We start from the raw sequence: 27,930 nt of genomic DNA, 5'->3' as shown, positions 1-27,930 counted from the left end.
CTCCTTTTAATCCATTAGGTCAAAAGAGAGGAAACGAGCGAAAACGAGCGACTGCTCACGATTGCTAGGCTAGCGAAGTATCGGCTGAACGCACCCAATGTAGGACACGTAGATATCGAATTCGAGGTATTAATACATGTAGACACCGAAAACTATAAAGCGCGCTATGTGGACCTCGTCATCGGCAACCTGGGACACCTAAACATTGAATTCAAGCTTGATTCATAAGAATCAACTTAAAATTTCCCTAGCGGCAGAATTAAAATTATGTCATGACATAATAAAAATTGGACGAAAATTATGTCTAGACATAATAAAAATTGGATGAATTAAAATTATGTCTGACGTAAAAATAATTATCAAAAATATCGATACCTGAAGATATCGGTACATATACAGTTGCGAACAACATTCAGTAAGACACGCAAATAAAAATAAATAAAGAATTTTACAGTTAACGACTTATTAACACTAATCATGCTTTATTGCGATTATGTTTTATGTTGAAATTGAAAAATATATACAAGGTGTACAACTAAAAGGGTTACAGATTATTATTTTAAAAAAACTAAGCAAAATATTAAATTGTTGTTTTCTTTAGAAATAATAGTCCGTAACACTTTTAGCTTCATACCTTGTATTGTATATTGTTTATAAGATTAAGATGCGTAACACTACAAAAAGGCGTGATATCCGTACAAAATTACCTTTTTAAAAAAAAAGTAAAAAAGAGCGCCAAGTACACGCATAGTAGTGTATATGTATTATGTTGTTACCCTGTTATGTTGTTACCTCGAAAAAACAAAGTGGTAGTATTATACCTCCAAATAGCTTTATCCTGTACATACTGTTTATACAATGCGTAATATACTACAAAAAGGCGTGATATCCGCACAAAATTACCTTTTTTAAAAAAAGGTAAAAAAAGGCGCCAAGTACACGTATAGTAGTGTATATGTTGTTACCTAAAAAAAAAAGAAAGTGATAGTATTATACCTCGAAAAAACCTAAGTAACAGGTGGTAGATCTTTATATCTCGAAAAATCTCGAAAAAAAACTAAGCAGTAGTATCTTTATTTCCGAAAAATTATAACCCAAGTGATCACGTCACAAAATTATGTTACCTTATCAAAAAGAAGAGTCGCGCTTCAAGTGATCTATTACAATTACAAAAAAGAAATGATATCTCTTTAAATTAGAGCGCCAATTACAGAGAGAACATGTATATTGCCTCAAAAAATAATTGTTGCACTACTTTGAAAAATCTTTACATTGTGTCAATTAGAAAAGAATGTATGATAACAATTTTATAAAATTAAAAAATTTTATTTAAATTTAACAAAGGAATACAAGATATTTAAATACAAAGTTTACATGTGTATTTTTTAATGGCCACAAAGAATTACAGAGGTAACAGTACAAAATAAAAATATTTTATTAAAATACATAAATTTTTTTTGTAAAAAAACTTGGCGCTGCTAAACCTCGAAATTTTAAATAAATAAATAAACTTATTCTATACTTAATTATAAGCCGCATTATCCGCCGTCCGCGTCGTCACGCACACCCATATCACTCACTCCCACATCCACGCTGATAATCATTTAATATTACTCCCATCGCATTCTTCTCTGAATTATTTTTATTTATTGTTGTCCTTATTTATTTAAAATTTCAAGGTCTAGCAGCGCCGTTTTTTTACAAGAAAAATTTATGTATTTTAATAAAATATTTTTATTTTGTACTGTTACCTCTGTAATTCTTTGTGGCCATTAAAAAATACACATGCATGTAAACTTTGTATTTAAATATCTCGTATTCCCTTGTTAAATTTAAATAAAATTTTTTAATCTTATAAAATTGTTATCATACATTCTTTTCTAATTGACACAATGTAAAGATTTTTCAAAGTAGTGCAACAATTATTTTTTGAGGCAATATACATGTTCTTTCTGTAATTGGCGCTCTAATTTAAAGAAATATAATTTCTTTTTTGTAATTGTAATAGATCACTTGAAGCGCGACTCTTCTTTTTGATAAGGTAACATAATTTTGTGACGTGTATCACTTGGGTTATAATTTTTCGGAATTAAAGATACTACTGCTTAGATTTTTTTTGAGATTTTTCGAGATATAAAGATCTACCACTTGTTACTTAGGTTTTTTCGAGGTATATACTCATCTTCCCGATAAATCATGTAATGGTCATCACCTGCGATAATGTTTAAAACTTCCAAAGAACTTTGTTCCCAATTGCAAATAACACTTAATATAATACTAAAAAGCAACGTACATTAAAATATGTTTAACACATTACATTTGTTTTGCTTTTTCACTTAACATTTGCATATACTTACAATAATAGATTGGGCAGTAAAAATAATCAATAACTCAATAACATTGTTTCGTGCGCGACCGAGGTACCCTCGGGACACGAAGTATGCCGGGACCACCCTGTCCAGGGCGCGGGGCAAGAACCAAGGACGTAGCGAAAAGAGGGTTCAAAAAACGCTCGCCGGGTTTTCTGACAAACACACTTTATTGCACATAGAGTACTTCTCGCATTCACGCACCCGAGCACCCGGAGCATTCGCGGGATGGCGGGACGGAAATCTTGAGTCGCTCCTTCTGTCTGCGTGGCTCGCGAACCGGAAATCTTGTAGAGCGGTAGATGACCGCCCTCGCGTCCGGAGATCTTGCTCGCGGTCAACGGATATCTTGGCGCGAAGCAGACGAGCGACCGCGGTCACGAGGTGCGAGATGCTCAGGCTTTCCCTTGGTCTCGGGTACGCGATAGTGAGTTCGCTTTTTACACAATCACTATACGCTTTACATTCACGATGATGGTCCGTGTTCACGAACGGCGCGGCACGTCAAGATGGCCGCGAGAGAGGGGTCGATATCGGGATCGAGCTCCCTACGCTGAGTTATTGAGAAGTGCTCGCTTGCACTTACGCTCGGTTATCACAACACTTGTTGCAATCACGATACCCGGGCTGACTTCATGTGACGGTCTCGTTCGCCGTCTGTACGTTCTTTTAGATGAGGATCACGGTACCGCACGCGGTGATCACGTGATCTGTTTGTGCTCGTTGCCCACTCGATTGCGGGCGACAACTCGTCAATCTCGTCTGACGAGAGATATTGCGCGACGACTAATGCCGCTCGCGACAACACTTGTACGCTCGAAACTACCCTCGCACAGGGCGTCTCGCGTTCCCAAATACCGAATTCCTCGCAGTCGGAAAACGGCTCACTCTTCGCGGCACGAGCGAAAGAGCGATTCGAGATGTTTCACGCGGCGATCTCACGGATGCGGCTCGCGATGAAACTTGATTACGGACTTCACGCACTGGCGGTCGAGACCACTCCCGATAGGCACAATGTCGCGAACGCCCGGCTCGATGTGTCTCTTTTCGCGGCAGAGAACAGAAGAGAGCGCGGATCGATATCGATTATCCTTCGTCCCGATAGGAGACCCTCGGCGGGGGTATGGGCCTCACGAAGGGCGAATCACATCGATCCGCGATGTAACGCGTTGCGCGGTATACATATTTCGGAATACGCGTGCGCGTTTTGCAATCGCGCTGTCGAAACGGTAGCGCGATACTCGGATGATCTCGGATAAGGTCGAGTCAAGCCCGAGGGTTGTTTGTGCTTGCGCCAGGGGCGATTACTTTCGCGACAGCGCCCTGCCACCTGATTTTACCTTAATCCTAAACATACCGCCCGCCTCGAAGCTTTAGTTTCGAAATTTTCTGACTTCGAATGTGATGAAGTTCGAGGAGGTCGATATGTGAACGCACGAAATCTTATGAGCTAATCGAACACAAACTTACATACTGGCGCAGAACTTTATTTACAAGACTTAAGCAATAAGGGTAACAGGAATATCACGAACCGCCCGCCGTGGCAGACAGTTCAGCGACGCGAAGGCTGAAGAGAAGTCGAATCGTTACTAGAAGTCTCGTCAGAACGCGTCTCACAGTCAATCGGCAGCAAACACAGTTTTACTATCGGCCGGGTATACTCGGACGTCGCGGTTTTGACATTCACAACACGAATCAATCCATCGGAACCGGCGTGGCACTGGGTAATTCGACCAAGCTCCCATTTACAAGGAGGCAGTGTGGCATTCCGCAATAAAACGAGCTGCCCAACTTTCACGGGCGTTTGCAATTGTCGCCATTTAACACGCTGCTGCAACGTGTTAACGTAATCTGTTTGCCACAATTTCCAAAAGCGCTCGGTCAAATGTCGAACTCGTTGCCACCTCGACAACCGATTTTCATGCAAATCTAATAGCGATGGCTCCGGATTGACCGTGATCGCCGATCCGATTAAAAAATGTCCGGGCGTTAAGACCTCGTAATCATTGAGCGTATCTTTCAACGGAGCGAGAGGACGCGAATTAAGACACGCCTCGATTCGGCACAACAAAGTCGTAAGCTCTTCGAACGTGAGCGTGTGATCCTGGAGTACCCGACGGAGATGATGTTTCACGCTCCGGACTCCGGCTTCCCATAAACCACCGAAATGTGGCGCAGACGGGGGAATAAAATGCCATTGGACATTATCGGAAGCGGTGGCGTTGAGAAAATTCGGATCATTAACGGCTGCGCGATATGCTTGGTATAACTCTTTATTGGCTCCGACAAACGTTGTCCCGTTATCGGAGTACATTGACTCCGGCAATCCTCGACGAGCGCAGAATCGAGAAAAGGCGTCTAGAAACGCAGGGTGTGGAATAATTTCCTACTAATTCTAAATGGATCGCGCGGGTTGCAAGACACACAAACAACGCGATATACGCCTTTCGTGAACTAATTCCGCGGCCACCGGAAGCGCGAACTTGTACGGGTCCCGCGTAATCGAGACCGCAATGTGAGAAACTGCGCGATGGCGGAGACACTCGCAGAGTAGGAAGATCTCCCATGAGCTGCTGGGGCACGACCGCCTTTTCACGCGTGCAAACCACGCACTTATGAATTATCGATCGGACCGCGCTTCGAGCTCGTAAGATCCAGAAGTCCTGTCGCAGTGTTGCGAGCGTGAGCTGCATGCCTGCATGAAGCATTCGCGAATGAGCTTGCCGAATGAGTAGAGTCACTAACGGATGTGACGCGAGTAAAATTGGATGCTTAGAATTAAATGAGATCGGAGCGTTTTTCAAGCGTCCTCCGACTCTAAGCAATCCCTCGTGATCCACAAATGGATTTAACGATAAGAGCGGACTTTTAGCATTTAATGGTTTGTTGTTCGTATACACAAATCGATGTTGCCGCCACTGGTGAATGACAACTGGCAAATCGGGTTGAAGTTTAAGACCCGAGAGAAGATGATCATTCAATGATGATCCGTTAGAAGAGGGACATGACGCGTTGAAAACGACACGCAGATGCGTAGTTTTACTGTCTTCCCGGATAACGGGATGATGCGGAATGAAAACGCATTGCGTATCATTGAACTCGGAAGCGGGCACTTCCCTCATGTGCCCGAGAGCTTCATATTCGCGAAGAAATTCGGAGTACTCGTCCCGTTGCGCAGGATGAGCATCGAATCTCCGAATTAACCCGTTAAGATATTTCTCGGCGATAGCGCGAGAATGTCCGATTTCGATCGGAGGGCCTTCCTTAAATGGAAGACGTACAATATAGCGTCCGTCAGGACAGCGTGAATGAGTAAGGCGAAAATGCTCTTCGCATTTTTCGTCCTCGGGAGTGAGAGTCATCTTTCGCGGAATCTCTTCGACCTCCCAAAACCGTCGGAGTTCCTGATCGAGCGACAAGGAATTGAGACTGTGATGAGCATTCACAGTATACGAAGGTCGATCGTGTGACGATTCAACCGAGATGGCATGTGAGGCCACCTGACTAGAAGTGATAGGTCCCGATATTACCCATCCCAATATCGAATTTTGAGCGATAGGCTGTCCCACCGCCCCTTTTCGAATTCCGTCTTTAATGAGAGCGCTATACAATTCCGCACCTACGATAATGCTAATGGGATCTGCGCTCATGGGGTCGTGGTCAGCCCATGGGAGATCCTCGAGATGAGCCAACGTCGCCTTGAGCGGCAAACGTTTTGGCGCGTATGCCGTTAGCGATTTCAAAATCAATGCGGTCGTCGAGAATGCCGGAGTCTGTTTACCTTTCGGCGAGATCGTTATTTGCGCGGCATATCGATACGTCCCGGCATTTACACACCCGACGGCCGAAACCGAAGTTGGCATTCGAACTCTCTTCAGCCGTAAACACTGCGCGAGTTTCTCGGTTATAAAGGTCATTTCGGAGCCTTGATGAAGCAAGGCTCTTACAATCACAGAACGGCCCGAAGACGCGCTAACGGTAAGCCAAGCTGTCGCGAGCAAAACATGCGAACGAGTGGTGTGCGAAGACGCAAACAATGAGCTCACTTCGCTACTGGGCGTTTCACTTTGTTTCGGCGTGTCGGTTGACGCCGTGACCTCTGCGGGTTTCGAGGAAGAGTCGGAATCTACATGGAGCAACGTGTGATGTTTTCTCTGACAAAGACGGCATGAATATTTACTGGAGCACGTTTTTGCCCCGTGATTTGAACTTAAACAGTTGAAACACCGTTTCTCTTTCTGCACAAGTTCTCGCCTCTGATTCGGACTCTTCTCGGTAAATTTCGGACAAACGTAGAAAGCATGCTTCGCTTTACACAACGAACACGGCGGAAACGATTTCGCGCACACGTTAGCACTAATCTTTTGCGCATTCGAATTTTTCGCTTTATCGGAGGAAGAAAGGGGGAGCTTCCAATTTTCGAGAGCTCGGATTCGATTATCCAAGAATTGTTTAAAGTCATCGTATGACGGAGGATGTCGAGCTTCACCAAACTTTAAATTCCATGCCTTTCGCGTAACTGCATCGAGTTTTTGTGACCCGAGACTGATGAGAATATCGCTCCATAACTCTTCAGGCGTGCGATTCAATTTGTCGAGAGCTGCAACGGCGGAATTTATTTTATCGCGTAATGATTGCAACTCAAGAGCGGATTCTTTCGCGACCGCTGGCAAATTCAGCAGCGTCGACATGTGAATATTGATCAAACGACGTTTGTCTTCAAATCGCGCGTTTAACGTACTCCACGCAATGTCGAAATTCTCCGCGGTAACACTGATATCGTTCACACACTCAAGAGCGCGACCCTGAAGGCATGAAATGAGATAATGCATACGCGAGAAATTTGAGACGTCTTTATTATTAATTATAAGAGACGCAAACCGATCACGAAAGCTCTCCCATTCCTCGTACTTCCCGTCAAACGGAGGAAGGTTTATCGGCGGAAGATGAGACAAAGAAAACGCGGACGACGGACTTGTGGGGAAATGCGGCCCGAAACTGACAGACTGGTTCGGACTTACATACGGATCCAATTCCTCCAGACACTCGTGCATGTAGTCCAAGGCGGTCCTGTACTTCTCCTCGTAGACCTCATAATGTTGATCCTTGAAGTACTCGTGATTCACTCGTTCCGCAGCAGGAATAGCGGCTCGAAGGGCGAAGTGTCCATCCCGGATTGTTGCCCAGACGTCCTTCAAATCAGTGATGCGACTACGAATCTTGGCTATCGTCAAGTTTTTCTTGCCAATCTTCTTGAAGTTTTCGAGCGCGCGATTGACGGTTCGCAATCGCTGAGACTGCTTGTCGAGCAGCTGCTCACTCATGGTGCCGGTCAATGTGCTTGATTAATCTTTTTCGCTACGAGAATTGCCTCGATCCGGCTCGAAGGACCAGATGTTTCGTGCGCGACCGAGGTACCCTCGGGACACGAAGTATGCCGGGACCACCCTGTCCAGGGCGCGGGGCAAGAACCAAGGACGTAGCGAAAAGAGGGTTCAAAAAACGCTCGCCGGGTTTTCTGACAAACACACTTTATTGCACATAGAGTACTTCTCGCATTCACGCACCCGAGCACCCGGAGCATTCGCGGGATGGCGGGACGGAAATCTTGAGTCGCTCCTTCGGTCTGCGTGGCTCGCGAACCGGAAATCTTGTAGAGCGGTAGATGACCGCCCTCGCGTCCGGAGATCTTGCTCGCGGTCAACGGATATCTTGGCGCGAAGCAGACGAGCGACCGCGGTCACGAGGTGCGAGATGCTCAGGCTTTCCCTTGGTCTCGGGTACGCGATAGTGAGTTCGTTTTTTACACAATCACTATACGCTTTACATTCACGATGATGGTCCGTGTTCACGAACGGCGCGGCACGTCAAGATGGCCGCGAGAGAGGGGTCGATATCGGGATCGAGCTCCCTACGCTGAGTTATTGAGAAGTGCTCGCTTGCACTTACGCTCGGTTATCACAACACTTGTTGCAATCACGATACCCGGGCTGACTTCATGTGACGGTCTCGTTCGCCGTCTGTACGTTCTTTTAGATGAGGATCACGGTACCGCACGCGGTGATCACGTGATCTGTTTGTGCTCGTTGCCCACTCGATTGCGGGCGACAACTCGTCAATCTCGTCTGACGAGAGATATTGCGCGACGACTAATGCCGCTCGCGACAACACTTGTACGCTCGAAACTACCCTCGCACAGGGCGTCTCGCGTTCCCAAATACCGAATTCCTCGCAGTCGGAAAACGGCTCACTCTTCGCGGCACGAGCGAAAGAGCGATTCGAGATGTTTCACGCGGCGATCTCACGGATGCGGCTCGCGATGAAACTTGATTACGGACTTCACGCACTGGCGGTCGAGACCACTCCCGATAGGCACAATGTCGCGAACGCCCGGCTCGATGTGTCTCTTTTCGCGGCAGAGAACAGAAGAGAGCGCGGATCGATATCGATTATCCTTCGTCCCGATAGGAGACCCTCGGCGGGGGTATGGGCCTCACGAAGGGCGAATCACATCGATCCGCGATGTAACGCGTTGCGCGGTATACATATTTCGGAATACGCGTGCGCGTTTTGCAATCGCGCTGTCGAAACGGTAGCGCGATACTCGGGTGATCTCGGATAAGGTCGAGTCAAGCCCGAGGGTTGTTTGTGCTTGCGCCAGGGGCGATTACTTTCGCGACAGCGCCCTGCCACCTGATTTTACCTTAATCCTAAACAAACATAAATGTTTTGTCGTTTATAGATCTTCACAAGTTCGAATTCCATTTTAACGATGACAAAATATTTTCTTGTTTATATTTTTTATTGTTTCTATCGTATATCGACTGATATCTTTTGGGAGATCGTATCTCAAAAACTGTCACTGTACAGGATTCGTAAATTTTTGTTTTGTTGATAAGCAACAAACAAGATAGTTTGCTTTACTGTTCAAAAGTATAGTGATCTGGAATTAAAATACAGCTTTAATGTTTGCAATTTTTATAGATACGACGCACTTCAAAATTGTAATCAAATGAACAAGATACGACATATTTATTTTTAAATAACATTTATTATTGTCATTTAAAAATAAATATGTCGTATCTTGTTCATTTGATTACAATTTTGAAGTGCAAAGTCGTATCTACAAATACGAGAAAATACGAGAAAATTTTGACAACTATAATTTATTTTTGGTAATCTATTTCAAGATAGGATGTAGACACTTAGCTTCGAGGTTGCCTGACTGAGCGTTTAAGCAGAAAAACCGGAAATTGTGTAAAATCGATCTCGAATTGTGTAAGATACGACCTCTCGAAAGATATCAGTCAATATGTGAAAAATATATATATTTCTTGATTAAATTAATAAATTAAAATTTAAGAAATTAATGATAAAATAAAAATTAATTTTATAAACTGAAATTAAAAATATTAGATATTAATTAAAATTTAAATAAAAATAAAAATTATAATCAATTTTATAAACTGCTAGGTGGTTACCCTAGCTTCGCCCGGGAGTCGTTTTTCTTCAAACGACTCTATTTGTGTTTCAATATCCTTAATCGAAAAAAATTCCTTTATCAGTTCGGATACCGATTCCCAAAAAGATCGGTAACGAAAAACTATACACTCTATAGCACTCCTCGGAAAATTCTACCCCTATTTTATATACTTTTGGTAAAAATTCATACAGACATACATACAGACATTCTATTTTATATATATAGATAAATTGAAAATATTTTCGTAACATTCTTTGCAGTGTGTGTGGAGATGCGTATAATATCGGTATTGTTAAATTGATTAGCAATTTAATTATGTGATTGTACGTTTCAGTTTCAGACTGCGTTTCAAGATTGAAAGTACGGCGCGTGTAGTTGACGAAGCAAAAGAATATACTTTTAAAATTCACACAAAAAATTGTTATTATATATATAGGTGAACAAAGTTCAGGCTGACCGTATTTGGCAGTTTAACTTGATGAAAATATTAATTTTATGAAACTACCAGAGAAATTACATAAAAGTTTATTTGAAATTTTAATTGATATACAAACAAAACTTTCCTACACGGTATAAATAATAAATATAATTAATTAAATAAGTTTATTAAAGGAGCATCGCATGAAGCGGACCAGGAGGAGGGGACGGTGGGAAGACACTAGAAGGGGTGGGGGGGGGGGTAATAGTAGTGGTGTAAGGTCGCCCAAAGGTCAGGTTTGGAATAGAATTAAAATATGTAAAGGGTTGGGCACGTCCCTGTAAAACGCCATGTAAAAGGTATCAGATAATGACTGAATGTGTGTGTATAATTATAATTGTAAGGTTTTTGGGAACGTTTTCCTGAAAAAAAACGCCTTTCCAACCGCGGGAGGGGAGAGAAATAAGGATTGAATTGAATTGAAATTGAATATTAAAGAAGCATCGCGAATTAAAATATATATCCTTTATTTGTTTTTAAAAGAAATTTCTTATGTCATTTATGATTAAAAACATATAATTGATGCACGATTATTATTAACACCGAGATTAACACTGAATCTATTGCGTCAAAAAGTTGCAACTATATACATATACTATTCAGAATTTGTAAATTATTTTTTAATTATATATTCGAAATATATAATTTTTTTAAATAACCGCAATATTAATCAAACGGCAAAGTTAATTAAAAATAGCGGATATTAAAAATAAAAATAATAGAATTTTTACATCCGTATCTTACACAATTCGAGATCGATTTTATCAATGATACTTTTGACATCCGGCCGCTATATGGCTCCGACATTTTGAATTTATCAACTGAATTTAACATCAGATTAATATTTAGCAACCTGAAAAAATCTTATGGTCTATGTAAGTCGCAACTTTGATGCAATAGACTCTATATTAATCATCAATATCTTTTTAACTACAATTGACATAACAAATTTTTATTTTAAGGGCTGAAAGTCCTAACAAAATTTTGATTACAATAATATAACTTCTCTAACACGTCACGCGGAGTTCTCGGCTTAGAGATCAGTGCTGTGATTCTATAACTATTAACAACAATTCGTTATCATTATATTGTCATTGCGCAGCTTTTTTATCGTGTATTATATCTGCACAACGATAATATAACGATGATAACGAAACTGTATAGTTATAAGAGTTACAGAAAATAGCGACGCGACTTAGCGACTTCGTCCGAAAATGACCCGCTTCATCTTAAGAACGTAGTTACTGCATTGGCCGCTACACGGTATGGCGCTGAAACCAGTGAGAAATGCTGGTCTCGTCTCAACCCGGACCTTTGGCTATTTGTCTATTAAGCCCCTTGCACAATGCTAGGCAACAGGCAATAGGAACAGGAAATAGAAATCAGAAATCATGTATAAATGCAGAATAAACAGTGACACAGGCAATAGACACAGAGTTTCCATCACGTTGGAAATTCTGTGCTTATTGCCTGTTGCCAACCAATCATAGCCAAGCACTCGAATTTTTTAGGTTGTAATTAACGATTTTTTGGTTATTTCCTGTTCCTATTGCCTGTTGCCTGGCATTGTGTAAGGGGCTTTAATCTGTGGTTAAAGCGATCGAAATTAGACTGAAATAGCAGTTGATAGTTCGCAAGTAAGTAGATGTGGCAACGCAGCGTCGCCCGCGTTTTGGCTGTACCCGAATCCTGTCGGTATGTGCACATTTTTGTGGTTCTCTTCCGTGCTATGTCCAAGATTTTTTGATTCTCTTTGGAAATAAAACCAAAAAATCATGAATCTAACGGAAGAAAACCAAAAAATTGTGAACATAACATAAAAGAGAACCCAAAAATCGTTAACATTACCACAAAATAGTAGACACAGCACGGAAGAGAACCAGAAACGTGCACATACCCACATACCGACAGGATTTGGGTATTAGCCAAATCGCGGGCACACTGAGAGAAAAAATTGGGAGTAATCCCATAGAGTTACTCTCCTAAATATCACATGGGCGCGAATCGAGCCTAAGGGTGCCATTACATGGAGCGCGGAAACGCGGAAGCGCGGAAGCGCGGAACAGATTAGTAACTAGATTCCGCGTTTCCGCGAGTTGAGTCCCGCACGTTTGAACGGAAAAGCGGAATCCGCTATTATCGTGTATGTATGTATGTATGGCTGCGTTTCGATATTCACTGCCAGTACTTAACGCAGCCTATGTATGTACCCTGGCTTGCATATAAGATATACTTCATAATAACCATCAACATGATGTTTGGATCTATAATATTATACTGCCACTTTTATTAAATAATAAAGTAATCGAAGAGTATGTGTAAAAGCTTTTTTTTTCAATGTGATTAAACAGCTCCGAAATTTGATGGAGTATACTGTATCCGCGTTGACAACGGATTTTGACGCGTTCGTTCCGCGAGTTTGTTTCTCCTTATATTACATGGAGCACAATTTGCGCGGAAAAGCGGAACAGTATAGTGACAAATAGACATTTGTATTCATTTCTTAAAATTGTGTTCACGTAATTCATTGCAATTTTTATTAATATGCTTATCTTTTCAGCTTATCTATTGAATACAAGCATTTTAATCAATAAATACCGTTAAAAATTAATATTTTATAATTCTCCGTTCCGCTTTTCCGCTCAAAATATGCTCCATGTAATATAAGGCATTCAAAACAGACGGAACGGATCGACGGGAATCTAGTAAATTTTGTCTTCCGCGCTTCCGCGTTTCCGCGTTTCCGCGCTCCATGTAATGGCACCCTGGTCCGACTGCGCCAGTAACTGTACCGGTGGCGCCACCGATTTTCTACTGACAAATCATTGCACTAATATTTCCAGCGAGCTAACCTGAATTTTTCAGTATCGCTCATGGAATAGCTTCGGGTCGAAACAACAGTACTGCAGCAGCAGCGCGCTGAACGTTTTGCATTAAATAATGTTTATCCATCAAATTACCGAGCTAACGTCACGGAGTCGTGTACGACCAATGGCGTGAGAGTACGGTTTTATCTATTTCTTAGGAAAACGATTGACCACCAAACGTTTTAATTACGATATTCGTGACCACCAAACGATTCCGCGTCGATTGAGCTATAAAAAAGTTAAATTGGTTAAAAAATAAAAATTGTCCGGCTAACTTTATTCATACCGGAAATTTCATTTTTATTTCACAGGAAAACGACTAACCACCAAACGATCGGACTAGACTACCAAAGACCACCAAACGACCACCAATCGATTCCAATTAATGAAAGTTCGATACGTTGAAGTTGTCCGGCCAACTTCATAGAGGTGCTTCAACCTCCTTAAATTTCTGTCCTCGCTGAGGTGGCCATAAGGGTGCCGTCCCATGGCGCGTATCGCGGTACGCGCGTACCGGGCGTATCAAATTCTGCGACCAATCACAGACGATCCGCCGGTTTTGGTACGCCGACATTTTGCTCCTAATGTCCCATGGAGCGCATTAAGCGTAAGCGGACCAGCGGATCGCCAATCACAGAATCTTTCCGATAGAGCCCTTTCAAAGATTCCGTTGAACCGGATCCATGATTGGCGATCCGCTGGTTACGCTTCCGTTTTATCCGCTCCATGGGACAGTAGGACCCGTTTGGCGGCGTACTGAACACACGCACACAAACACGCATGTGACGCATGCACCTAAAAGGGCAAACGTAATAATAACCTCCAAAGTGAAGCCAGTTGTATGGCAAAAAATGGATTCCGAAACAGTACTGCTAGCCATTTTCTATTTTGTGAAAAAATTTAAACAAAGTTATAGTATTTTTCGTCGACAAGAATTGCGACGTAAAATATTGTTATTGTATGCACTGTACGTAATTGCTATAAACGAAGAATCTAAAAAAGAACGACAATATTGGGTGCGTCCTATATTTACCGTACAACGGCGATTATTACAAGGAGCAAGTGATAATCTCGTAATTGAAATGGAGACTGAAGACGAAAAAAAATTTGTCAATTATTTCCGAATGAATCCCATCTTATTTCAAGAATTACTCAAATTAGTCGGCCCATCCATTGTTAAACAACATGTTGTTCGAGAGCCAATTCCTCCTGAAACACGTCTGCAAATTACGCTTCGATATTTAGCATCAGGAGACAGCATGACATCGATCTCATATGCCTATCGAATTGGCCATAATACTGTATCAAAGATCATATCAGAGACCTGCGAGGCAATATGGAATGCTTTGAAGGAGACATATTTTATTGATGACAGTCCAGAGAGTTGGCAAGAAATTGCCGACAAATTTCAGCAACTTTGGAACTATCCGAACTGTATAGGATGTATTGATGGAAAGCACGTTACATTGCAGGTATATAGAAAATGGCACCTGGGAGGGCTCAACCCACACGTACGACTGTACATGCATGTGTGAGTGTGCGATCCGCTCAAACAGTGTTCAAAAGATTGTTAAGCGTATCAAAAACGGCGGATCGTCTGTGATTGGTCGCAGAGTCGATACGCCCGGTACATACGCGCGTACCGCGATACGCGCCATGGGACGGCAGTCTTAAGCCTTGTATACACGATACTAGATCGGAGCTTTAAGCAAGCCTGAAAAGCTGCTTAGAAAAGGTTTTTCCCAAATTTTAGCCAAATTAATTAATGAATCTCATTAAACTTATGCTCGTTTTAATCAGTAAGATCAGCCGCAAGGCGGTACAGAGCCGGATTTTCCATTTTGTGGCTCTTAAAAAATTTATAATAAATAAAATACGGACTCGCAGCTAAGCAATCCGACAGAGGTCGGTAGTGTTACTCCTGTCGATCCTTAAGGCCATCGCACACAAAATTGCATAGGCCTAGCATAGGCTGCATAAGCATAGCATAAGACCGCTGGACCAATGAGCATCCTCTGGGGTCGATTCTGTATCTCGGGACTAGGTGAAAATTACAAAAGTCAATAGATTTACTAGATTTCGACAAATGAAATTGTAGATTCTCTAGTGAATTTCCTCACTTTTGTAATTTTCTTCTTCTTCTTCTTCTTATGTAAATCAATATAGCGACTTTATGCTGGATGCTCATTGGTCCAACGGTCTTAAGGCCATCGCACACAAAATGCATAGCTTAGCATAAGCGTAGCATAAGACCGCTGGACCAATGAGCATCTTATGTAAATCAATATGGCGACTTTATGCTGGAGGCTCATTGATTTAGCAGTCTTATGCTATGCTTATGCTAAGCTATGCATTTTGTGTGCGATGGTCATGCTATACTTATGCAGCCTAATGCCCGTATCACACTAGCGATTGGCGATTGCGTCTACGTTTGCGTTTACGTCTCTTGACCAATCAGAAAGTAGCTGCTGGCGATTGCGATTCGCGATTTCCGTTCTGATTGGTCAAAAGACGTAGACGCAAACGTAAACGCAATCGCCAATCGCCTAGTGTGATACGGGCATAAGCAATTTTGTGTGCGATTGCCTTATCTGCGGCAAAATCAGAATTTGTTGATTGGTCAACGCACTCTGCCACACGGCGTTGCCGCGTCTATGGAGTCTTAGCATTAGCACAGTATATGTGGCATTAGTATACAATATTATTACTAGAGTGCGCAAATCATAATCTTTTCTCGTTAATATTTTGTTACGATTTTACTCTATTTATATAATAATAGAAGAGTGTCAAACACAACGCACTGCGGTATGTGGAGAAAAGAAACTATAACCTGACCTAACAAGTTCCGGCAACTCTCGACCGGTTAGAGAAAAAGCGTGAGTAAGTTCTTACCGCAGTGTTATTTTTTATATTCTTTCGTAATTCAATGCTAACCTTTTATTTTCTTAAATTAAATTGAAAAAATTTTAAAGAATTGATATTTTTCAAAAGGGGAAACAAAGTATCACGGCTTATCTTAACGCGTATATTTGTTAACGCAAAATCGAAGATATTTAATTTCATAAATATAAATTATTGTTGCGATTACATTTATTTATTTAGTATTATTTAGTATTAAAATATTTAACATTAATTTTTAATATTCTCGATTTCTTTTACCTTTTGCTGTCGCTTTTATCGTTGCAGAAAGGGAAGACGAAAGGATACTGACGTGTCATGACAGAGAAAAAGTGCACAGTGACGCACATGCTACATCATGTGCAACAAAAATTGTGTCGAACTAGACCACTTTACAGGCAAGGAAAGAGATTGACAGCAGTGAAGGTAGCGTTGAAGACTTGTATCCTACTGTAAAATCAAGTTTCTATTTTACTCATTTTTAATTAGTATTAATTTGTTATATCTCACCATATTAGATTAAGTAAATATATTATGCCTAGATAGCCAAATCTGTTGATAACAGATTTTGCTAAGTATCTGCTACAAATCTTGCTAACAGGATGTCAGCATGATTAACTGGAAATCAAGCGGAAATCAAAACTTTAATTTAAATGATATATTCTATTTAAATGGTTATGAAATAATTGATTCCGTTTGGTTTTGTCTATCGTCAGATTATATGTCAGCAGGCTCTATTGGCAGAACGCAAACTTAATACTGATGCACTTTGCTGCAATGTTTTGTCTAATATTAAAAACTGCAATTATAATAACTATAATAATAATTATAATAATCATTTCATGTCACTATTTAGCCTTATTTTTATGAAAATGTACTAATTGTAAGATCTTTAATTGTGTTACAATATATCTTATTATTAACAATGTCTGTGTCAGAAGGACAGTAATATTTGTAGTAATTAATCTTTTGAATTAAAACATAAAGTATTATTGTTAAATTTAATTGGTGTATCTTATAATGATTTTTTTGGTTCTCTTTACATATCTAAAGTATTTTATCTACTTAAAACATTTTATTATATTTTTAAGTTATATTTTACATTAATTTTAAGAACCACGCATATTAATAAGCGATAGCTCGCATACTATTTCCTTGACGAATTAGCTCTGTGTAACAGGTTTACACAATTAATGATGAATCACAGCATTTGCTAATATGTGGAGTACCACAGCTGCAGTTAGTGGAGGAAGTGAAAAAACTCATTTGTCCCTATGGACGTATGAAAGCGATTCAGTTGGTGACTGAATATCCTTCCGAGGAATTTACAGAAACATATCATGTGCATTACGCACATATTCAAAGCGCCAGGTACGTATTCTTGTTCCAAAGAGATCATGTAACACAAGAGAATCCGTGAATGAATCTGGTTATTCAAATTCATCTCTTCCACAGAATAGCGAAGCGCTTCATTGACAATAAGAACTTCTTCGGCGGAATTTTGCATGTTTGTTATGTTCCTGAGTTGGAAACTCTAGAAGAAACGAAAGCGAAACTTGAGCAACGTCGTAAGGACGTGGCGACGCAAATAAAAAAAATTCAACAGGAGTCGGTGAACCCAAAAGTGGATAAATTTATTCCAAGGTATGTTAAATATTGTCGCTTTTATTAAATGTTATGATGAATGTTGGGCGCGCGCGCGCGCACGCACGCACGCACGCACGCACGACACACACACACACACACACGTTTTAGAGACCTGATCAATAAGTAACTTAAAAATTATCCATATAGTCAAATATGTCAATAGATTTTCCAAAGTGTGCTTAGAAATTTCATCAGCAGAAATGGAACAGAATCTGCGTTTTATAACCATTTAAACGATACATTCTATTTAAACGGTTGCGAAATGACGTATTCTGCTTGGTTTTCGCTGAAAATCTGCAAGATTATTTCGGCACTCTGCTGACGGAATATGTTTACTTAATGCAAATGCATGAAGTCTAGCATATCGTTGAAATTTTACTTGCTGGGCGTATGTTGATAATAAAAATTACATGTGTTACATAAAAAAAGAGTTATGTATTAGACTACGTCCAATTAAATATCTAAATTGTAGAGAACAGTATCATAGAAAAAAAAGGACTCCTGCCTTGCCCCTCACCGAAAAACGTATCAAGCATTGTTATCCTGGAGAAACGTTGTCTTCTATTTGCAAGGGGATACCTCAGAATATAGATCCACGACCTGTACCCGAGCCTCGTTTACCAATTAATTGGGAAGATAATCGTAATAGCAGCACCGTATCTAGTTCGGAACTACATCCGGCGCCGTATCAGTCGACCGAGGCAGTGATACAAGCGGGAATTCAGCAAGCGAATAAAAATCCAGATTTGAATGTGAGAAAATGGAAAAATTACAGGGGACATCATATTGACAACAAAGTCAAAGTTGTTCGGCCGCGATTAATAGATACCAGAAATATCGCGAGATTAAATTTCACCGAGAAGACGAATATATTTTCTAATGTAAAGAAAGTAGAAAGCGGAATCATAATCAAGCTATTGGAAAGATCTGATAGCGAGAAAAAGAAGATAGTTATAAAAAATCCAAAGTATGTATCCCCCGACATGCGTATACGGGATGTCCCAAAACACTTCACGGTTTTGAAATATAACACAAAGGAGGGGCAAACGGGCTCTAACGTACGTGTTTACCTATTAGGCTCTCTCTTACTAAGTTATTAAAATATAATCTATAAATTATAACGCAAATATTGAAAAAGCTGTTACTTTTTGGGATATCCCCTATATTTTATACATCACAAACTTTCTAGTTTGTTATATTTTAAATATAATCTATATACATCACCGTAATCTGTTTCAAATGTGTCTTTCAGTGTAACATCTTTGGTAAAATCCAGCAAAGACCTTCAATCTTCGATTCAAACAGCAAAAGCTCAAATTCGCACGATAATGCAGAAACACGATACTTGAATAAATACCGAAAATGTTATGTTGTGAATATTATTTATTTTAGTAATTTTATTTATTTTATAATCGTTTGTTCATTTCCAAATGATTACATCTGCATGCCATTTTTTGTACTTAATACTAAGTTCGCTTATATAACTAAACAAATTCACTTACTGCCATTCCTATCCTTATTATAACGTAAATCAGCTAATCTAACATGTTAAATATTTAAATGAGGACCGTGGAATTTGGATCCCATTGAATTCCATTTTTTTTAGTCTTTCCATTATACGTCTTACATGGCGGTGTATTCTCTTGTTGCATTCTAGTAGGCGTAGCCTTGCCCCTCAATAACTGTTGCGGCTTTTTTTGCATTTGACCATTATTAGACCGATTGCCAAGTGGTGTTCGATTCTAAAGAAATTATTGACATTTGCAATTGCAAAAAGTATAATTTTATGTATGCATATATATCGTTATGGTGTCGCGTAAATTACCTCATGCATTTCAGTTCCTCGTTTATTCTCAGGAGTAAAAACTTTTTCTTCATTAAGTTTAACATCTACCTTAGCATTCTTTTTCTTGTTTCCTTTTATGTCTCCTTTTTTTCGAAAATCTTTTGTTTTTATTAGCTTTAAAGAGGTACTAATCGTGGTATATTTATCAAATGTTATAATTACATCTTCCCTTGAAACTTTTTCTTGTGATAACGCTTCCTGATCCTCCTTACCTGATACGCTTTCCTCCGACGACAGTGAATCGTGCCACAGTTTAATCTTATCATCGTCTTTCATCCACGTATTAGATTCGATATTTTCGTAAACATTCTGCTTTTCTGTGTCGTCTTTGTTGTCTTCCTCATTATCAATTGCAACTGTCCGTTCGTCCGAGATCAACGATTTTTCCTTCACATTCGTAAATTTTGAGTTCTTAATAACCGTGATTTCCTTCTCACTTTTGGAAATACTTAAATCAGAATCATACTGAGATATAGTGAGTGATTTATCCTGTTTTTCCGTATCCGGGGTTTTCAGGGTTTCTGAAGCTGTGTTAGATAACAATATTTCCGAGATACTAAGTGATGTACTGGTCATCTGAAGAGAGTTCTTTGGATTGTAAATATCTGTTTCGTAGCTGCCTCTGCGACTCAAATTTTCTTGCGATCGTGCCTTTATCAACGCGAGAGACCTCGGCATTAATATGGGCGTTCTATCGAAATCTGCAGCTGGAGATCTAGGGTCTAATCCCAGAATTATAAAGCGTTCCTTATCTATCGGCGTAATTACCTTCGAACTCTTAGCAACATTAACATTCGGCGTTAAATAATCCTCATCCTGCAAAAAAATATATATCACAAGTTGAAACTTTTTTATCCCGAAAAATGATTGGACAAATAAAGCATACTAATAAGATGGCTTTTATCCATGTAAGATATGTAGAAACGCTTAACCAAACTATATATATATATATATATAGACATACTCAATTGTCTCGTTAAATTAAATTATAAGAAAGTTTTCTAAATAAAGTTATTTTGTTTAAGAAAATCTATATAATGACTTTTCTTTTAATTGTTTTAATGAGTTTTATTTCTTTTCAACAGAATAATATATCTATTTTATTACAGATTTTGGAGGTATTTTATGACAAATTAATTAACGTGTAATTTTCGATAATTGATACTTTACAAAACTGTAATAAAATGTTATATTTCAATTTAAAAAACTGTCATTAAAAAATAATTTAAAACTTTTGTTCAAGTTATTATATAGATTTTCTTAAACAAAATATTATTCAAAAAATTTTGTTACAATACATTGTAATAAATTCACGCAAAAATATTATTAGGCATGAGAGATCCAGCCTAACTGAATAAGGCACATTTTTATTTACTTGTATTCATTATCATAGATCAATTTTCCCTTACTAATTTCTTCATAACTCTATTACTTAGAAAAATAACTGACAATACATTTAAACCAAACGTATCATAATATATCCCAATTTTATTCAGTACACGCGAGAAAAGTAAAATAAAGGAGTTAAATATTAAATGACATACAGGTTCTGACTGTTGATCACTGTTCATTGATTTCAATATACAACATTTCTTAGGCGTCAGTGGTGGCATTACTACATCCAAATCAGTTTCAAGATACTGCTTTCTCTGTAAATACTTCGGGATTGCGCTAAGTGTATCTCTGCTTACTCCAACTGGAGTACACTTGACCTATTTAAATATCGAGATTTATTATTTGCTTAAATTAGTTCTTAAATAGTATATAAATTAAATATATGTATATAAAAAAATATTTTTCTACAATAAGATTGTTAGTAGAATTTTACTTCAATAGGAGTTCTTGTAATTCCTGCCGAGACTGAGCGTGGATCACCCAGTATTCTTTTTTCAGACAGCACTGGTGTGCACGTACTGTTGTCTTCCATAGTTACTTGCTGTGCAGCTGTTTGTTGCTCGTCGCATTCCTTTCGACTCTCATTAGTATAAGATAACAGCTTACTTGCATAATTGCCCATGGTACTTGAACACAGGTGATCAAAAGTAATCGTTATAAAAAGCCTACCTCCTGCAAACAAGAGTCAAGTAGCGACAATACAAAATCTCTCTTAGTATACAATTTATGACACTAAAGAGGTTGGGTAAGCTTTATAAATGTAATAGTAAGCTTTACAAACAGAAAGATTATGGGGGAATGTTTAACAACTGTAGACATAACCAACGCACAATTCCAAATAGATATTTATTGAAAATAATTGCGCTAAAAATGCAATAAATGTATTAGCACGGAAATACAATCTCGAATCTTCATTCTTACACATTGAACTTGTTCAACTTATTCTATTAATAATTTTTGTTTGATGTGTTTATCATTTAATTAAAGTAAACGACGTAGTGCAATAATTAGTTAAAATAAACGGCAGTATTACATAAATAGTGGAATTCCACAGGATGAAATGACAACGTCTCCGGAAAATCAAACTGACAAACGTTCAAACGGTACCAACCTGTAGACATGCGAGAATCAAGTGCTGTGTGTGTGTGTGTGTGTGTATGTGTGTGTATGTGTGTGTGGTGTGTGTGTGGTGTGTGTGTGTGTGTGTGGCGCGTGGTGTGTGTGTGTGCCAACATAGGGCGCGTAGAGCAAACAGGGTGCCATTACATGGAGCGCGGAAACGCGGAAACGCGGAAGCGCGGAAGACAAAATTTACTAGATTTCCGTCGATCCGTTCCGTCTGTTTTGAATGCCTTAATATTACATGGAGCATATTTTGAGCGGAAAAGCGGAACGGAGAATTATAAAATATTAATTTTTAACGGTATTTATTGATTAAAATGCTTGTATTCAATAGATAAGCTGAAAAGATAAGCATATTAATAAAAATTGCAATGAATTAAGTGAACACAATTTTAAGAAATGAATACAAATGTCTATTTGTCACTATACTGTTCCGCTTTTCCGCGCAAATTGTGCTCCATGTAATATAAGGAGAAACAAACTCGCGGAACAAACGCGTCAAAATCCGTTGTCAACGCGGATACAGTATACTCCATCAAATTTCGGAGCTGTTTAATCACATTGAAAAAAAAGCTTTTACACATACTCTTCGATTACTTTATTATTTAATAAAAGTGGCAGTATAATATTATAGATCCAAACATCATGTTGATGGTTATTATGAAGTATATCTTATATGCAAGCCAGGGTACATACATAGGCTGCGTTAAGTACTGGCAGTGAATATCGAAACGCAGCCATACATACATACACGATAATAGCGGATTCCGCTTTTCCGTTCAAACGTGCGGGACTCAACTCGCGGAAACGCGGAATCTAGTTACTATTCTGTTCCGCGCTTCCGCGTTTCCGCGTTTCCGCGCTCCATGTAATGGCACCCTCAATATTACATGGAGCATATTTTGAGCGGAAAAGCGGAACGGAGAATTATAAAATATTAATTTTTAACGGTATTTATTGATTAAAATGCTTGTATTCAATAGATAAGCTGAAAAGATAAGCATATTAATAAAAATTGCAATGAATTAAGTGAACACAATTTTAAGAAATGAATACAAATGTCTATTTGTCACTATACTGTTCCGCTTTTCCGCGCAAATTGTGCTCCATGTAATATAAGGAGAAACAAACTCGCGGAACGAACGCGTAAAAATCCGTTGTTAACGCGGATACAGTATACTCCATCAAATTTCGGAGCTGTTTAATCACATTGAAAAAAAAGCTTTTACACATACTCTTCGATTACTTTATTATTTAATAAAAGTGGCAGTATAATATTATAGATCCAAACATCATGTTGATGGTTATTATGAAGTATATCTTATATGCAAGCCAGGGTACATACATACATAGGCTGCGTTAAGTACTGGCAGTGAATATCGAAACGCAGCCATACATACATACATACACGATAATAGCGGATTCCGCTTTTCCGTTCAAACGTGCGGGACTCAACTCGCGGAAACGCGGAATCTAGTTACTATTCTGTTCCGCGCTTCCGCGTTTCCGCGTTTCCGCGCTCCATGTAATGGCACCCACAAGCAGCGTGGCTCAGTAGCAGTCGAATGTGATCAAATGTGATTGGCTCTTAGGCTGCGGTCACATGATGCGTCATGCTAGAGCTCTAATAAAAAAAGTAGGTATTCTTGTTCCGCCATTTTGGATCCAATCATATGTGAAAACATAATCTTTTCGTAAAGGTGCAATTTCACGATGACGCTCGACGCTGGATTCGAGCGTCAAATCTGGTCACGTGACTACATTTTACGCTCTATCTGTGGAGGGGGCAATAGCGTCAAATAGCCAGCATCTATGCTTGTTTGAGCGCTGCGGAGTCTATGTGAGTCTATGAGTATTGCGGTTAGTGGTTGTTAGCGGTCGCAAACGAGTGTCGTTACCATTCCTACAACGTTACGATTTATGGCAAGGGATTGCGATCCAACGACGGGAATACCAGACGCGGAACAAGGATACCACGACGAATATATGGTAAAAGATCAGTTTTAATGATATATCAAAAAGTGACTCATATAAATACTTCTGCGAGCAATGCATTAATACAAAATTAATATAATTTCTTAAATCTCATGAGAGAAAAATGCGCTTGTTTATAAATATTTATTATATCAATGAAATTATTATTCACAAAAATAACGTTATTTATTAATTTGTATATAAATGTAATTTTTTTAGTTGGAAAATTTGGAAGTGATTCTAGCTGATCAAGTACGTGGCGTTGGTAACAAAGGCATGGACTTAATACCGCTTGAGATACATACGCTGCGAAAGGATTTGTCAAGCTAGAGGAGACATTCGCTTTGGGAGCTACAGTGACGTCTTTAGAAGGAGCCGGAGCGGATAAATAATTAAAATTATAATAATCATTCCAATGTTTAGTGCATACAAATAATGAGGCATGGATTGCTGAGTGCCAGAGAATTATTGACAGAGAAAACAAAAAGAAATTGAAGCTAAAAAGAGTTGCGGCAGCTCTTATCATTAATGAAATGAGAAAGAAGAAAAAGAGGCCTTATAAAAAGAAAAGTTTTTGGATTCGTCCGTTATTTCTACTGCGACAGATTCATGGCTTTTACGAAGCCATATTTCCCACACTTTCTTTGGACAAAGACATGTTCAAAAAGTATATACGTATGACACCTAGTCAATTCGAGGAACTGCTTGGTTTGGTTGGGCCTCTTATTTCTAAAGAGAGTGGAATAAGAAATCCTGTACCTGTTGCAGCACGATTGGCTATGACATTGAGGTTAGTTTCTTATAGCAATTTTAATTCATTATTTTCGATTGTCTACATTGTTAAAACTAATGAATTATATGCAGATACTTGGCAACAGGTGACTGCATGACTTCGACTGCTTACCAGTATCTTGTTGGGTTTACTACAGCAAGTAACATTATTGGGGAAACATGCGAAGCCCTTTGGAATTGTCTCAGCAAAGAAGTACTGCCGTTTCCATTGAAAACAACAGACTGGTTGAACATTGCTCAAGAATTTGAAAATCAATGGCAGTTCAATCATTGTATAGGTGCTATTGACGGGAAACATATATTAATTGAGGTATGTAGAAATATTAAACAGTTTAATCATCCCGAGTTGCCTTCTCACAGAATGATAAATTGCATCAGTGAATAATATTTTTTTGTAGTGTCCTGACAATGCTGGCTCTGCATATTTCAATTACAAAAATGCTCACAGCATTGTATTGTTGGGAATCTGTGATGCCAAATATATATTCACGTTAGTCGAAATAGGTGCCTATGGCCGTCGCAGTGATGGCGGAATTTTTAGAGATTCCATAATGGGCCAAAAATTCAACGAGAGACAAATGAGTTTACCGAAACCAGAACGGCTGACAGACGATGGAATGCCTTTGCCGTATGTTCTTGTCGGTGACGAAGCATTTCAACTAAGTGATTACTTACTTCGGCCGTATCCTGGCAGAGGAGGTCTTAGCCAAGATCGGAGTATTTTTAACTATCGTCTCAGCCGTGCTCGAAGAACTATTGAAAATGCCTTCGGAATATTGGTCAGTCAGTGGAGAATTCTTAAAAGACCCATCAATGCTACTGTTGATAACACAATTAACATGATTAAGGCCATTATATGTCTCCATAATTGGCTTCGAAAGCGTGACGATACAAATGAATATATTTCACCAAATACGGGTGATCAATATGGTTCTAACGATTTAATTTCTGCATCTTGGAGACAAGAAGTAGGGGATTCGGCACTCCAAGATGTTAGTATTTACGGTAACCATAACAGTAGCCGATCTGCCATAGCTATTAGGGAAGAATTTTCTAATTTTTTCAATGGAGAAGGAGCTGTTCCCTGGCAATATAATCGTAACTAAAACCAAACTAAAACCCTTTAATTTGAGCGATGATGGAATAGCTTAGTACATTTTATGTAGGATTAATACTTTATTTTTAATACACTCTCTGTTCGTTTATGTAAATATTCTGCTGTAATAGTATATTACATTACAAGGGCAGAAAGTTGAGATTCCTGCACTGCGCGCCATGATGCCCGAGGCGAAGCCGAGGGCATCATGGCGCGCAGTTCAGGGCTCTCAACTTTTTGCCCATGTAGTGTATACTATTTTTCTCAATACTAGGCCGAAAGTACGAATGAAATTGCATTCATGTGTTAAATGATATTGATGCCTGCCCCGACATCTGCTGCACGAGCGAAGCAAGTGCTGCTGGTCGGGGGCAGACTTCAAATCAAATACATCTAAATAAATAAATGTAGTTATTTTTGTGGAATACTTATTTTTTATTAATTTGTAAAACGAACTTTTATTATAGTTTTATGAAGCTTGGTCATCATTTTGCGAGTAATAAAAATTATTAACAATATTGCCATGAAACACATTAGAAATTGGTTATGATGATTTTCATGAAGAGTTCGAAGTTGATAATGACGCTTTAGCAGAGCTAGAGAAATTGATTCCACCAGAAGAATCGATTTTACCAAAAGAACCTACTTTACCAAAAGAACTGATTCTACCAGGACAGTCAAAACAGTCACCAACATTTTTTTATGCCGGGAGCAAGAGAAAAATAGTTGTAAATGCTAATAGTGAATCAATCAAGCCAACGCATTTCATGAACAAACCACCGATCTCTGTTGTTCACTGTCAGAAAGAAAATAAACCACCAATAAAAAGAAATAAATTTGAAACAACTGAAAGGGATAACCAGGCATCAGATTTAACTTCTACTCATTCAGCTAAAATCAAAGATTCAAGTATAAAATATGAAAATTGTGTGTTTCATGGCAATATTGTTAATAATTTTTATTACTCGCAAAATAATGACCAAGCTTCATAAAACTATAATAAAAGTTCGTTTTACAAATTAATAAAAAATAAGTATTCCAGAAAAATAACTACATTTATTTATTTAGATGTATTTGATTTGAAGCCTGCCCCCGATCATACATACTTTTAATCCTAAATATTGGTGATCCGGCGCATCATTCATGAACTTCATAATTTCATCCCATGTGAACACAGCAGATTTCTTTGGTTTATAACCTTTGGCTTTATTTTTAATTATATTTATTAACTTGTAATACTTGCTTAAATCAATGTTCTCTCTTGTGTATAATATGTTTTTCAACATTGAGTACACACTCCACAACGTTGCCGGACTTAACCTTGTTTGTAAACTTTGAAAATATACTATAAGATTATCTTCTTCAGATTGTGACAATGCATTTTTATGTTCCGTTTTCCATTTTTTATATGTTTCGTACACAAGTAGGTATCTCTCGGCAGATTTCTTAGGTAAGGTGTCAGTTTCAATAATTAATTGCGCTTCGGCTTCAAAATTTCTGTTAACTTCATCTTCACCTGATGATTCATCGGATGATTCATTTGCACTCATAATTGTAGTAATAGCAATTTCTATTATGCACAATTCACAAAATTAGATAACTGTCAAATATTGGCATACATCAATTGCAAATAAATTTTAAGGTTAGAAATCAAGAGTAGTTAGCGGAGTGTGGTTAGAATGTTAATACAGAAGATAGAGGTTCTACTGTATGATAGGAACTTCTTTTATTGTATTAATGCGCGCGAATAAGTTTCTATGTAACAGAGTGAGCGACTCTCGACTTTCGGCCGTCTTGTGTATTGTGTACCAGTCTCATCAGTGTACCTTTCGGCCCGCTGTCGCAGAGCGCATGCGCGACACTATCACGGCATAAAAGTTAGGCTTTCTGCCGTAAGATGGAAGCCGGAACGACGTACTTCCCGCCTAGTATTGAGAAAAGAAATTTGAAGCACCCGTTGCAG

At 39.0% G+C, this 27,930-nt stretch overlaps 3 protein-coding genes and 1 long non-coding RNA gene across 14 annotated transcripts; 1 reads left to right on the top strand and 3 right to left on the bottom strand.

Annotated features, from left to right (window-relative positions):
* Positions 1-59: 59 nt before the first annotated feature.
* On the bottom strand, positions 60-4,728 carry LOC143893575 (uncharacterized). Its single transcript, XR_013255855.1, has 3 exons — positions 2,358-4,728; positions 2,213-2,277; positions 60-965 (listed from the first exon to the last, which is right to left on the bottom strand). It is a non-coding gene; the product is annotated as an uncharacterized LOC143893575 (long non-coding RNA).
* Positions 4,729-4,758: 30 nt separating this feature from the next.
* Positions 4,759-7,693, bottom strand: LOC143893563 (uncharacterized). Its single transcript, XM_077399088.1, has 3 exons — positions 7,391-7,693; positions 4,853-7,174; positions 4,759-4,764 (listed from the first exon to the last, which is right to left on the bottom strand). Exons 1-3 carry the CDS (start codon positions 7,691-7,693, stop codon positions 4,759-4,761), a joined length of 2,631 nt encoding a protein of 876 aa, XP_077255214.1.
* Positions 7,694-15,583: 7,890 nt separating this feature from the next.
* LOC143893549 (uncharacterized) lies at positions 15,584-20,436 on the top strand. 4 transcript variants are annotated; one of them, XM_077399072.1, is made up of 6 exons: positions 15,584-16,073; positions 16,384-16,521; positions 17,276-17,466; positions 17,551-17,739; positions 18,215-18,800; positions 18,995-20,436. In XM_077399072.1, the coding sequence occupies exons 2-6, from the start codon at positions 16,414-16,416 to the stop codon at positions 19,265-19,267; spliced, it is 1,347 nt and encodes a 448-aa protein (XP_077255198.1). In that variant the 5' UTR covers positions 15,584-16,073; positions 16,384-16,413; the 3' UTR covers positions 19,268-20,436. The 4 variants fall into 4 exon arrangements, with proteins under 4 accessions (XP_077255198.1, XP_077255197.1, XP_077255200.1 ...); XM_077399071.1 differs by having other exon boundaries at positions 15,585-16,077; XM_077399074.1 differs by having other exon boundaries at positions 15,788-16,077; positions 18,215-18,709; positions 18,995-19,110.
* On the bottom strand, positions 19,106-27,628 carry LOC143893546 (uncharacterized). Of its 8 annotated transcripts, XM_077399056.1 has the most exons (6): positions 27,211-27,628; positions 21,417-21,655; positions 21,133-21,300; positions 19,801-20,404; positions 19,568-19,671; positions 19,106-19,484 (listed from the first exon to the last, which is right to left on the bottom strand). In XM_077399056.1, exons 1-6 carry the CDS (start codon positions 27,515-27,517, stop codon positions 19,299-19,301), a joined length of 1,608 nt encoding a protein of 535 aa, XP_077255182.1. In that variant the 5' UTR covers positions 27,518-27,628; the 3' UTR covers positions 19,106-19,298. The 8 variants fall into 8 exon arrangements, with proteins under 8 accessions (XP_077255182.1, XP_077255181.1, XP_077255183.1 ...); XM_077399055.1 differs by having other exon boundaries at positions 19,568-20,404; XM_077399057.1 differs by lacking the exon at positions 27,211-27,628 and adding an exon at positions 22,095-22,457 and having other exon boundaries at positions 19,568-20,404.
* Positions 27,629-27,930: the final 302 nt, after the last annotated feature.

The sequence above is a fragment of the Temnothorax americanus genome, unplaced genomic scaffold (assembly GCF_048541705.1).
Source record: "Temnothorax americanus isolate GAGA-0224 unplaced genomic scaffold, ASM4854170v1 Scaffold121, whole genome shotgun sequence".
Classification (NCBI taxonomy): domain Eukaryota; kingdom Metazoa; phylum Arthropoda; class Insecta; order Hymenoptera; family Formicidae; genus Temnothorax; species Temnothorax americanus.
Note: the sequence above shows the minus strand (reverse complement) of the source record. Positions and strands in the feature narration are given on the sequence as shown.

Bases quoted from the DNA above. Each gene is read 5' to 3' on its own strand.
- LOC143893563 (XM_077399088.1), bottom strand. From the start codon at position 7,693: ATGAGTGAGCAGCTGCTCGACAAGCAGTCTCAGCGATTGCGAACCGTC. The intron at 7,175-7,390 runs GTAAGTCCGAAC...TCATGCCTTCAG, and splicing joins TGGAGGAATTGGATCCGTAT to GGTCGCGCTCTTGAGTGTGT.
- LOC143893549 (XM_077399072.1), top strand. From the start codon at position 16,414: ATGACAGAGAAAAAGTGCACAGTGACGCACATGCTACATCATGTGCAA. The intron at 17,740-18,214 runs GTATGTTAAATA...TCTAAATTGTAG, and splicing joins GTGGATAAATTTATTCCAAG to AGAACAGTATCATAGAAAAA. The intron at 18,801-18,994 runs GTACGTGTTTAC...TGTGTCTTTCAG, and splicing joins AGGGGCAAACGGGCTCTAAC to TGTAACATCTTTGGTAAAAT.
- LOC143893546 (XM_077399055.1), bottom strand. From the start codon at position 27,517: ATGAGTGCAAATGAATCATCCGATGAATCATCAGGTGAAGATGAAGTT. The intron at 21,656-27,210 runs GCAAGTATTACA...TCTTGTTTGCAG, and splicing joins AAGAGAGAACATTGATTTAA to GAGGTAGGCTTTTTATAACG. The intron at 20,405-21,132 runs GTATGTCATTTA...ATTTTTTTGCAG, and splicing joins GTGATCAACAGTCAGAACCT to GATGAGGATTATTTAACGCC.